This window comes from Squalius cephalus (genome assembly GCF_949319135.1).
Source record: "Squalius cephalus genome assembly, chromosome: 20".
NCBI lineage: Eukaryota > Metazoa > Chordata > Actinopteri > Cypriniformes > Leuciscidae > Squalius > Squalius cephalus.
In genome coordinates this window covers 5,154,637-5,168,452 of record NC_137141.1, presented here as the reverse complement: position 1 = coordinate 5,168,452, position 13,816 = coordinate 5,154,637, and the positions used below count along the sequence as shown (strand labels likewise).

Genomic DNA, 13,816 nt, shown 5'->3' with positions numbered 1-13,816 from the left:
TAGAATTGTAAGTTATTTAGCAAGACATAATATGTCATTTTTCTGTGAAATACTGTAAAATATATGATTTTTACATAAAAACTATGAATTACCATATCATTTGCCATTAAAAACAGTAAAAGATTCAACATAAAATGTTTATTTTATTTAAATAATTTAGTTTCTTCTTATATTTCTTATCAGTAATGTTCAATAAGGTGTTTTGTGTTACAATTTCTATTAATGTTTATTGCATTATCGTGTGTGTTATCCTGATGGCTTTGTGTTTGTGTCTATCTACAGTACGAGTATTGGCCATGTTTTAAGAATATCTCTGATTTATCATTTGTCTTTCTATTGTGCCATCTGTATTATAATGGTAGTTATAAGCTGATTTTTTGTCATTGTATTTTTATTGGTGAATTTCTGACAATTTCACAGTGTATGGAGACCAACATGACCAACTTTCATAGCACTGAGTGGATGCTGCTGAGCTCTTGTCTCAATTCTGCTTCTGTAGTAACAGCGCCGTCTCTGATTGGTGGATTTCTCTTTGGGATTATGGGTAGTGTAGTTCTTCACCCGGAATTCTGCAATTCAGAAATTCAGAAGTGTACCTTATCATCACTGAATGATCTCAGAGCACACAGCTGGTCTGTGTATAAATGTTTTTCATTCTGTATGTGGAAAATGAATGAGATTTGACTTCCAGAACTTGACAGTTGTGCTCTATTAGGAATTTTGAACATGTAAATATGAACTTTCCAGGAGGACGAGAACGCATAAGACATATTCAACCCTTCAGGTGGGACAGTCGAATGTCTCCATGAGCACTAACATCCGACACGTCCACAGAAGAACAGAGGCAGCAGGGCTTGTGACAGAGCCATTCAGAGCGAGAGTGTGAAAATCCCTAAACTCCAAACGCATTTAACCTCCCAGCATCCCTGCCAACACACGGCGGTTCGTAAAGGATCCGCTCCTGACATTATGCATTCAGAGACTCGTTCCCCGGCCCTGGTATTGACGGATCGGACCGGGGCCGTCCCTTGACAGCCCGAGATGTGGAGAGTCAAGCTGCAATTAAAACAGGCTGTCACTGGAGGAGCTTTAATGAACGCTCACGCCGATAAGAACGAGAGAAGGACATCAAATCTTGCTCTTTAATTACAGCTGTTTTATGGGAAACATACAGGGGTAATTAGGCTCTCTCTGACAGCTCCTGAGAGCATTGCTTTTGTTACAGCGTACATGATAAGACACATAATCATAATTAATCTTCAAGGTTCTGATTTCTCACAGCACCAAACAGTACACACAAAAACACCCATATCTGCATTCATATCAACTAATTCACGGTAAAGCAGCCCAATATATCACCAGGTGTATAGAAATCATGACACAAGTATACAGCAAAGAGCAACGCCTCACGTTATTTTACTGAAACAGTCCAGTCAAAGTTAAAGCAGGATTTCACTCGTGCAGAAGCTGGGAATGAGAGTTCATTCTGGGAAAAGAAAGAGAAAAAAAACGTCTGTAACGCTTTACAACATGACGACATTAGTTAATGTATTAACTAACATGAACTAACAATGAGCAAAACATATGGGTTACACTTTATTTTAAGGTGTCATTGTTACAGTGTAATTATATATTTAAGTACTGAGTAATATTAATCAACTACATGTACTTACTATAGGGTTAGGGTAGGATTAGGATTTGGTTGAGGGTTAGTTGCATGTAGTTATGCATAATTTACTATTATTACATATGTAACAAGGACACTGTAAAATAAAGTGTTACTGTAAGTTCACAGTGCATTAACTAATGTAAACAAATATTTTAATAACATTAGTAAATGTTGAAATGAATATTAACTAAGATTAATAAATGCTGTAGAAGTATTGTTCATTCTTAGTTCATGTTAACTAGGTAGTTAACCTTATTGTAAAGTGTTACCAAAATGTCTTGCTGTTATTTTTACACATACTGAATAGTGTGAATAATGTCCCTGTTTTCAAGCACGCGTCGCTCACCGGCTCTACAGAAGGATTCGGTATTTAAGGGCTCGAGGAACTCTGTTAATCACCAGCCGGCCGTCGTAACTGAGCGAGGCGAAGAGCCAGGGGTCCGCAGCGGACCACTCCACCGCATACACACTGTCCTCGTGCTCCTCGTATGTGGAGATGATGCTGTCCTGCAGGGGCTCTTTCCCCCTACGCACAACAAACATCAGCAGAGGAATCAATAAAACAGATCCTACACATTTTATCACATCTTTCTCTATAGGGTAAGTGAGAGACATCTTTATAATACTAGGCAAAGTCTCATGGATATTACATTATATCGTTTTAAAACTGTGTATGGTCATTGGTCTTTTGAGTACTCAGGGGCTCAATTGTGGAATTCCTTGCCTCTTGATATCAAAAGTATTTCTAATAAGGTTGGTTTTAGTGCGAATGTTACAAGTTGGTTATTAGATAGGTTGTTTTAGAGATGAATTTGCATTAGTGTATTGTGTGGATGTTTAATTGTGATTGTAAACTTTGCAAATGTGGAAACCTATTGTAGCTTTGTATGTATAACAGTATGCAATGCCAAAGTAACCTTTACATCAAGTGCTTTACATCAAGGACTGCAATGGAAACAACTTTTTAACTTCATTGTGATCCTTGACAAATGAGTGTATTTCACTTTTTGTTGTCTAATAAATCAAATAAAAAACTGATACTGTTAACATTTTACTGTACTTGTGCCGTGAAACATAAACTGAGGTAAACTGGACTGAAAGATACTGAACTGATTTGAACTAAACTTTATTGAAATAAACGGAACTAAATAGAATTCAAATGAAAAGAATAAATGTATTTTTTGGAATTGAACTGAAATCAAACTGGACTAAAAAATACTGAGCTTACCTGAACTATATTGTACTGACCTGGACTGAAATTAATAGAATTGGTCTGAACTCAATTGAAAAGATCAAATGGATTTCATGGAATTTAACTTAATATAATAAAACTGGACTGGAATTGTATTGTACTGGACTGAAATGAAAAGAATTAACTGAATTGTACTGAAAATTACTGAGCTAGACTGAACTGAATTGCCCAGAACTAAACTATATTGAACTGGTTTGAATAGAATTTAATAAAATTGTACCAAACTCAATCGAAAATAACAAATGTATTTTGTGTAACTGAATTGTACTGAAAAATTGTACTGAACTCAATTCAAAAGAACAAATGAACTAATTGAAATTAACATAATTTAATAGAATTGTGCTGAACTCGATTCAAAAGTAAAAAAATGTATTTCCTGGAATTTAACTGAACATAAAAATAATGAGTTAGATTCAACTGACCTGATCTAAACTATATTGAACTGGGTTAAAATGAATAGAATCGAATTGTACTGAACTCAATTGAAAAACTAAATGAATTTCATGGAATTTAACTGAATCAAACTGGACTGAAATATATTGTGCTAGATTGAACTGTACTGACCAATATCGAACTGGATTGAAATGAATCGAATTGAACAGAACTGTAATGGACTCAAACGAAATTAACAAATGCATTTTATGGAATTTAACTGAATCAAACTGGAGTGAAAGACACTGAGTTAGATTCAACTGAACTGACCTGATCTAAATTGTACTGAACTGGATTGAAATGAACAGAATTGAATAGAATTGTGCTGAACTCGATTCAAAAGAACAAATGTATTTCCTGTAATTTAACAATCAAGATGAACTGAAAAACACTGAGTTAGATTCAACTGAACTGATCTAAACTATATTGAACTGGGTTAAAATTAATAGAATTGTACTGAACTCAATTGAAAAGCTAAATGAATTTCATGGAATTTAACTGAATCAAACTGGACTGAAATATACTGAGCTAGATTCAACTGAACTGACCAATATCGAACTGGATTGAAATGAATTGAATTGAATTGAACAGAATTGTAATGGACTCGAAAATAACAAATGTATTTCATGAAATTTAACTGAATCAAACTGGACGGAAATTGTACTTAACGGGATTGAATTGAAAAAAAAAATTTGTTGTGAACTCATTAGAAATTAACAAATGCATTTTATGGAATTTAACTGAATCAAACTGGACTGAAAGACACTGAGTTAGATGAAATGAACAGAATTGAATAGAATTGTGCTGAACTCGATTCAAAAGAACAAATGTATTTCCTGGAATTTAACAATCAAGATGAACTGAAAAACACTGAGTTAGATTCAACTGAACTGACCTGATCTAAACTATATTGAACTGGGTTAAAATTAATAGAATTGTACTGAACTCAATTGAAAAGCTAAATGAATTTCATGGAATTTAACTGAATCAAACTGGACTGAAATATACTGAGCTAGATTCAACTGAACTGACCAATATTGAACTGGATTGATTGTGTGCTGAACTAAACTGAAAAGAACAAATTTAGTTCATTTGATTTTATTGAATTAAACTGGGCTCAAAACTACTGAACTAAACTGAATTTAACTGAATTAATTACATAAATACAATTCAGTATAGAAAAATCAGTTGTAAGGTAGAGTATGAGAAAGGGATGAGTACTTGTCCTCCTGCTGGCTCTCCTCGGTGTCGCTGAGGTCGTCGTCGTCCACCAGGTGTCCGAACGGCTCGGAGGAGATGGACACCATGTTGGACAGGATCACTCTGCTGTCACTGCTGCCCGTGAGCAACAGCTGGTCATGAGAGTGATTATACCTCACACTCCACACCCTGAAACACCAGCACAGCACACACCACAGCGTGACACACTCGTCTTCAAACACGGCTGCTTCTTCCCCTGCGTTTCCACCCACGACACAAAGGGCCCTACAAAGGGCACTTAGGGCGTCCGAATCCATTTTTGGTAGTTTAACGACGGGAAAAATGGTCGGCGCTCCCGGCGCATGGTCTAAAAGGGTCGTCCCTATTCTCTTAATGAGTAACGGGTGTTTTTTGGGATATACGTGCGTTAAACCAATCAGAGTCTCATCTCCCATTCCCTTTAAAAGCCAGTTGCGCTCACGCCATGGCGGATTCGCTATTTACATGACGGAATTTGCAAGTGGAAAAACTGAACGCTTCTCCAGAGAGGAAACGGATCTGCTCGTGCGTGAGGTTAAAGCTGTGTGTGTGTGTGTGTGTGTGTGTGTGTGAGAGGTTAAAGCGCTAGGAGACCATCTACTGGACAAGCAGGATTCAATAATAATCTTTTACATTGTAATCCTTTTATTTTTAATATTTGGCATGTTTGTGTGCTACTTTGCGCCCCTGTGTGTGTAATAAGCAGAGTGTACGCGTGTTGTGGACCCGCCTATAGGCTCACATTACTAACACGCTCACTAAATAAAAAAAATATTGCGCCATTGACTTTAGACCAGGTTTCAATGGCTCAGTCTATTTCAGTTCCTCAAAATAGCAACGCTCCAACAATGCGCCTGAACACACAAATGCATTTGCTATTCAAACAACGTGGCGCAGGACGTGAAAATGAAAACTGCGTCGGGCTGAAACTAGCAGATAACACTCGCATTGCACCGGGGGTATGATGGGCCCACAGACTTACTTCTCTTTTCTCCTCCTCCGTCTACATCAGCCTCGGGCTCAGAAGAGGATCCGAGCCTCATAGCCAGGGATTGTGGGAGAATAACTCAGCTGTCAGCAGTAAAAATCTGGCTCAGTCAAGACTTCTCCTTAACTAATCTGTCTCCGATCCCAAAATATTCCCTAATACCTCCCAGCCCGAGGCTTAGCAGAACCCCTGTCGCGGCAAACACAAGAAATGAGGAACATGCGGGATGTTGTTGTTGTGGATCTTACCTATCTAAATAGGATCAAAACATCTCTGATTGATTCCATGCCTCTATCTTTAAGAGATAGCATCCTGTGGCTGACATGCTATCATGCCTTGATGTGTGTGTGTGTGTATGTGTGTGTGTGTGTGTGTGTGTAGAAAGTGATACGTTTGATTCTGAGGCAATTATATCCAGTGAGTCACACCTACGAGCAGATACTCTCGCACAATCACACACACACTGAAATAGATCCGCAGTGAGCTAAAACCAGCTACGCTAACACACCCTTGAGCACTATAACACACAACTACAGCATCAGCAAGATGTAAGAGCTTAGATATACACACACTAATTAAAATACTGTCTTTTACATTGAAGATAACCATGTTGAAACCTGATAAAACAGCACAGGATGGCAGGCTTTGACTGTGGCCGGTTTCAAGCGAGATGTGAAAGATCGTACTAACACAAGCCTCAAAGCTGATGAAAAAGACGATTATGTTTGATGTAACTGAAATACAGTTATGAATGTGGCTGCAAAGGTAAGTCACATAAGATAGATCAACAGCTAATTAATAGAGATCTCACACACAGACCTTGACATGCCAGTTTCAAAAGCAGCCAGAGGCATTTCAACCAATAAATCTGAACAATCTCATTTGTTGACAGATTTGATTCTGTGTCGTGTATAAAACAAAATACATTTTATATACGTGTACACACACATATATATATATATATATATATATATATATATATATATATATATACTACAATTTTGAGGTCAGTAAGCTTTCCTTTTTTCTTTAATAATTTATTTCTGTGATCAAAGCAGAATTTTCAGCATTATTACTCTAGTCTTCAGTGTCACATGATCATTCTAATATGATGATTTAGTGCTGCTTATTATTTTTTTTTATTTGGTTACTATAATATTTTTGTGGCAACCATGATTCTTTGATGAATAGAAAGTTGAAAAAACTGCATTTATTTGAAATAGAAACATTCTGTAATATTATAAATGTCTTTACTGTCAATGTTTATCAGTTTAATGCATCCTTGCTGAATAAAACTATTAACTTCTTTCTTAAAAAAAAAAAAAAAAAAAAAAAAAAAAAAACACTGACCCAAAACTGTTGAATGGTTGTGTACTTTATGTATTTAATAAGAAATATTTCATATATCTATATATATCTATCTATCTATCTATCTATCTATATATATATATATATATATATATATATATATATATATATATATATATAAAAATTCAAAAAAAGTATCTGAAAATATATATATATACATTTTTTTTTTTCAGAAATCATTCTTAAATGCTGCTCCAAAAATATTAAGGAGCAAAAACTGTATTCAACATTTAATAAGAAGTTCTTTTGAATTTACTATTTATCAAAGAATCCCCCCCCCCCAAAAGAAATCGGCACTAAATAATTATATTAGAGTGATTTCTGAAGGATCATGTGACACTGAAGACTGGAGTAATGATGCTGAATATTCAGCTTTGATCACAGAAATAAACTACATTTTAATATACAGTGCTATGCATAAGTTTAGACACCCATGCTAAAGTTGACTAAAAAGAGGAATAAAAAATCATCTTTTGGAAATTGAACTTAATGCCTTAATTTAAAAAATGAGGAAAAATCCAACCTTTAAGGACACCAATTTTCTTTGTGAATGAATAATGTATGGTAAATAAATAAATGTTCTTCCTTAAAATACAGGGTGCATAAGTTTGGACACCCCTATGTTAAATTCCCATAGAGGCAGGCAGATTTTTATTTTTAAAGGCCAGTTACTTCATGGATCCAGGATACTATGCATCCTGATAAAGTTCCCTTGGCCTTTGGAATTAAAATAGCCCCACATCATCACATAGCCTTCACCATACCTAGAGATTGGCATGGTTTTATTTCAGTTAGCCTAATAGCTGATTTGATTTGCATTGAGAGATGATCTTATGGAAAGTACTCCATGCCAATCTCTAGGTATGGTGAAGGCTGTGATGATGTGGGGCTATTTTAATTCCAAAGGCCAAGGGAACTTTATCAGGATGCATAGTATCCTGGATCCATGAAGTAACTGGCCTTTAAAAATAAAAATCTGCCTGCCTCTATGGGAATTTAACATAGGGGTGTCCAAACTTATGCACCCTGTATTTTAAGGAAGAACATTTATTTATTTATGATACATTATTCATTCACAAAGAAAATTGGTGTCCTTAAAGGTTGGATTTTTCCTAATTTTTTAAATTAAGGCATTAAGTTCAATTTCCAAAAGATGATTTTTTATTCCTCTTTTTAGTCAACTTTAGCATGGGTGTCTAAACTTATGCATAGCACTGTATATATATATTATAATATTAATTCTTAATTAATCTTAATTATTCCAAACTTCTGACTGGTATGAAGTGTACATTTTCAGACTTGCTGTTGCAGTGTTGTAGTGTGTGTGAGTGTGTTTCTGTGAGTCTAACCAGTGCGAGTGCTCCTCCAGACTCTTGACGGGCTCGTTGATGTGACGCACGTCCCAGAACTTGACTTTACAGTCGTCTCCACAGCTGGACAGGTAATACTGCTTGTTCGGGTTGAAGTCCAAGTCACGCACCAGCTGCCCGTGAGCGTTCTCAATGCAGTAGATCTGACTGTGAACAACAAAAACAACAGACCAATGTAATGAACTCAGAGACTGAGTGATGGAGAGAAGAGAACGGGAACAAAAGACAGAGTGGGAAAGCGAGAGATAAGGATGGAGCGTCTGGGTCTGAAGGTCACACCTCCATCACACGTCGTATAAAAGTGTGACAAGCCATAAAGCACAGGCTGCTCGCGTCCTTCGCAAGGTGAAGACTTGCTAAGCTCTCTGTGTGTGTGTGTGTGTGTGTGTGTGTGTGTGTGTGTGCTTTAGGCGACCTCAGGCTCATCTGTATGGACTAAACACAGTTCAGACGTATTACTACACCATCACGTCTGGATTTCTCTACTCCCATTAGCCGGCTATCTTGCCACACACTCATTAGACAATTAACATGCTAATTAAAAATCTCATTAAAACAGGAAGTGAAATATTTGACATGAGAGAGTGCATTGAGCTTCAATTAAGTCTCCATTCATGTCGAGTCTGACACAGCCGCTGGAGAACCATATTAACATTGAGAGCCCTGTTTTATGGAGTGGGAATATTAAATCAATAGCAGACAATGCTAATATTCCATCTAGGGATGCAACTAACAACTATTTGATTAATCTGACTATTATTTCTTTCAATAGGTTTAAGAAAATCTTCAGTGGTCAGATTTTAAAAATATATATTTCCTTATTTTATGAAAAATATGTTGTTACTATAACTTTTTCAGCCTTTTCTAGGGTTGCAAATAACTATTTTGGGAATTGATTAATCTGACAATCAAATAATCTGACAAACTATTTCCTTCAATTAATTAAAAACAACCAGCAATCAAATTTTATATATATATATATATATATATATATATATATATCCTTATTTTATGAGAGAAACATGTTGTTATTCTACACCTTAGAAATATATATATTTTTTGTTTTATGTAGGTTGTTTTATGTATTTTCAATTAAATATGGTAATTTTACTGCTCAACAACAAACTTTAATCAACATTTCTGCTCATAGCGTATGACTCGTCATTTTTCTCTCATATTTGTCTATGCTAGTATGCTATTCAGTAATGGCAAAACTCATTATGATATCACAAATGAAACACATTAATTGGCCTCAATATGGCCAACAATAACCAACAATACGGCCTCATGAAACTATGTTTATTACTCTCATTGATGCAGTTATTATAAACGTTTCAGACAACTTAATTTAAAGAAAAAAAATCTGCTTGTTCTGTGGCCTTATTTTTAAGGAGTTTTTTCCAATGGAAATGAGTTTATTTTCATTACTAGTGAAGGTTCTCTATGCAATAGTACACAGACCCAACTAATTAGTCATGCAATTTATTGTTGACTATCATTATAGATCAGTTGTTGTAGCTTTAATTTGATCCTCTTATTGCAATACTGTATGTAGAGGCATTTTTCAGCACAGCCTCGGTCTGTTCACTCTGTCTGTCTAATGCAATCTGCACACAAAACTGCAAAGATTATCAGACTGTAAAATAAGTTTCCAGAATTGAGGTGCACAGGTTTGGATCAGTCAACCAGGAACAAAGATCGTTTTGTGCTTGAAAGTTGACTTGACACCTGACAATCAAACTGATTTGTATGGAAGCTCATTATTATTCTGTGGTGGAAACATCAAAAGGAGGTTTTTTTTTTCCTCAAAACTGTACGTTTATATCTCACATTTCAGACTTTCTTCCTCAGAATTTTGCACGTGCATGTGGTCCGGTCAGGTGTCTAAAAAAATAATACAATTGCGAGATGCAAACTCAGAATCCCAAATTTATAACCTGCAATTCTGAGGTATAAACTTGGAATTCTGAGGATAACAAAACTCAGACTTATGAGATATAAACTCACAAATGTGTAAAAAGTCAGAATTGTGAGATAAAAATGTGCAATTACGTTTTTTTATATTTTTATTCCGTGGCAGAAAAGCTGTCATAGACTTGAGACATAACTTGAAGACTCACTAATAACACAAGACTTTCGGTCTACAAGGAAAAATATTTGTCAGAATATTGTGACAGAGTTTAGAAACAATTTGTGTTGTTGAGTCGAAATGTACAGAAAGATGTAAGTGTTTTCCCTCCGTTGACAATCATAAAAGCATGGCATTAAAATGAAATGATCAGTTGATTCAAGTAAAAACAAACCTTCTTTTGGATAAGTGTGACATAATGATCAAAGGAATCCTTCAGAATAAAACAAAATGTGTTAATAATTAAAGATTTTCCGCCGATACGATAGCCGACTATACAGAATACACATAATTTGCTTTTCTTTAGTAAAACAATCCCTTCAAATTAATGCTGTAAACTATACAGGGAATCCTCTCATTTGATCCATAGCTATAATATTAGAGGTTAAAGTAACAACAGAGCTCAAACTATTACATTCAACTGCTATTTTTCAGATATAGGCTAATAATTACACTCAAATAAAAAAATGAAATTCTTGTATACAACTCAGCTGCACATTGTCTTCATGGACAAATGTATTGGAACATACATATATCATTAACAGTAAATAAGCTCCTCTCTAGCGTTTTTTTATAGCTGTGAACTTTGTATAACTTTCCAGATGTAAATGCAACGTTAAGTGACACATTGTTCTCAAGCTGTTTTATGGACGTCTTTCAACGGTTGAGACACTGATTGAGCGATTACATGAGACACGACACATTTCAGTAAGTTGTACTGTTTCTTTCAACATACCTTCTGATGTTCTGCTGTAACAACTTGTATTAAATTGGAAGAGATGACTCACATTTAAGAGCGTCAAAACGCCACTTATTGTTTGACTTTCATGATAAAATGGAGATAATATGAAAGCTGAGACTTTGTTTCTTATCAGACGTAACAGAGCACAAAGCTCTTCATGATTATTGGACGGGAGACGCTACAAATGATGACTGATGTAGGGAAGAACAGTAGATCTGGCAATCCTGGCTGAAACTACAGGTGATTCATAGGCTCTAATACAGCCTGCTTTAACATAACATTTTTAACTGTTAAAGCATTATTGTCACATAGACAGCCCTAAATTCAACACAAGAGACATTTTCTTCACACTATGGGATGCAGTCTGACACGTTGTCCGCCTTCTTTTGATTGACAGGACACAACTGGCCCTGATCATCACCTGTTTTAAAGAGACAGACCCAAACATGAAAATGCTGTCATCACTTACTCACCCTCATGTTGTTCCAAACCTGCACAAGTTTCTTTCTTCTGTTGAACACAAAATAAGATATTTTGAAGAATGTTGGTAATAAAACAACTGACAGTAGCCATTAACTTCCATAGTATTTTTATTTCTACTATGTAAGTCAATGGCTACCGTCAACTGGTTATCAACATTCTTCTCCACAGAAGAAAGAAACTAGAGTAAGAGTAAGTGAGTTTTTGGTGAACTATCCCTTTTTTTGATTGGCCAACACTCCCTATTGGTAATTTGTCCTGTGATCTTGATAAACAAACCAGACTTTACGCCGATAGTCATATCATCATGATTCCTGTCTTGTGTTCCCCTCATCTTGTGTGGACTTATGTTATGTCCTGTTCTGTGCCATGTTTTGTAGTCCTTTGTAGTTTTTTTTACTGTAGTGGGTTGAGGCCAATTTAAAACCGCTCGTACCTTTCCCTCGTCCATAGACACTCCTTCAGGACTGATGATGTAACCGAGGAAGGAAAACTCACACTTTTCCGGCTTGGCATACAGTTGATGAGGCGAGACTCACCTGGGAACAATCAGGAACTAATCAACAAGAAAAACTACAAAGGACTACAAAACATGGTGCAAACCAGGAAATAACATAAGTCCACACAAGACAGGAATCATGACACATATAGCTTGGCCTTCTGAAAGCGAGCAGACACAACAGAGGAGACCTCTGGCAGACGGAGGGGTTGTGAACTTCATCCCGTTTAAGGAGCCGGGAAGCGTCCCGAGACACAGCCAGCACCAAAATGGAGTAAGAAATGAGGTTAGTGGCGCTGCTCCTGAGTCCTTCATGCTTGTAAATGTGAAATTGGGATCCGGTGAGCACACGGCACATGCCACACCAAATCGGAGAGAGATTAGCTGATCCGTAAGCCTGCGGACACGGTGCGGGTCAATTCGCGTCCCCTTCCCAACGCCCTTTTCCTGGTCACAGAAGTCATTACGAAGCCCCTGTTCCGCACGGCACGGCTGATAAATGGACTTGCATGAGCGATCCGCTTGGGCTGCGTTTCCCAAATGCTCACAAGTCGGACCGTTGTTTCCATGGCAACATCACGGAGATCTAAGACATGCCGAATGGAAGGCCTGATTTCTGCCTCGGTCCACAAGGAAGACCGTTTAAAAGCATGCGGATTTCAAGCAGCTCTGTAGGAAATGGCACTTTATAAAGCTATGGGTTATTAGACGGACCGCAGGGAAGTTAAAAGGTCAGGAGACAGTGTGTGGATGTATGCAGCCTGACAGCGGAGAAACACTGACTCACACACAAACACCTGATACACACATTATCTTACAATGCGGAAGTGAACTGCTTTCTGTGAATGTGCGAGACTTCCGATTCAATAGATATAACGGGAAGAATAGTTCATTAAACGGTAAAACTGTTTGCGCTAAAAAAACAATGTGTTCATAGTTATGACAATACATTAAAATAATATGGTTAGAGATACAAGTTTGCGATATTAAGCAGCATAATCAGCTGTTTTGTACAGGTAAAAATAAGCAGAAGCGGACGACACTGGAAGCCAGACACATAGACATTATGACATTATGCTTGCAGGATCTGAAAAAAGCAATGAAAAAAAAACAGGGAAGTGACAAAAAAATAAATTATGCTTTTCATTTTAATTTAATAATTTAATTTTAATTATAAGATAATTAAAAAAAAATTCATCCATTAATTATTTTGCATGACTTATTCATAAAAGTATTATTTTGTGTTAGCTACAGCAGTGCAGATAAACAGATAAATTACAAGCTGTAGTTTCAAGTAGGCAAACAGTTTGGTCAATAATCAATTGGTCAATCTGTAATATAATGAAATTAGTAAATTCCATGGATTTTCTTTGGTTTGACCCCAATATTGGTTGTTAAAGCAACATAAAGTAAAAAAAAAAAAAAAATTAATTCACCTAATATGAAAAATATCAAATGCTACAGTAATATTGGCTTCCACTGGCTTCGATCATGTGCAGTGCATATATTAATTTATGACCCTTTAAAACCTTTACCTGGAAGACAATTTTCATCACTGTCAAGAGAAAAGTATGAATGTACCTTTGGGCATATTTAACATTATTCTGGGAAAAAAGAATTTATGCTGAAACTTTTCATCATTTACAGAG

At 36.2% G+C, this 13,816-nt stretch overlaps 1 protein-coding gene across 1 annotated transcript in view; it reads right to left on the bottom strand.

Annotated features, from left to right (window-relative positions):
• Positions 1–1,124: 1,124 nt before the first annotated feature.
• The window catches only part of eipr1 (EARP complex and GARP complex interacting protein 1), a 58,279-nt gene continuing 45,587 nt past the window's right edge, over positions 1,125–13,816 (bottom strand). The window contains exons 7-10 of the mRNA XM_079853696.1: positions 8,298–8,465; positions 4,575–4,742; positions 2,016–2,195; positions 1,125–1,486 (exon numbers count right to left, since the gene is read on the bottom strand). Coding sequence (XP_079709822.1) covers positions 2,021–2,195; positions 4,575–4,742; positions 8,298–8,465 — 511 coding nt within the window. The 3' untranslated portion in view covers positions 1,125–1,486; positions 2,016–2,020. The remainder of the gene's footprint in view (positions 1,487–2,015; positions 2,196–4,574; positions 4,743–8,297; positions 8,466–13,816) is intronic.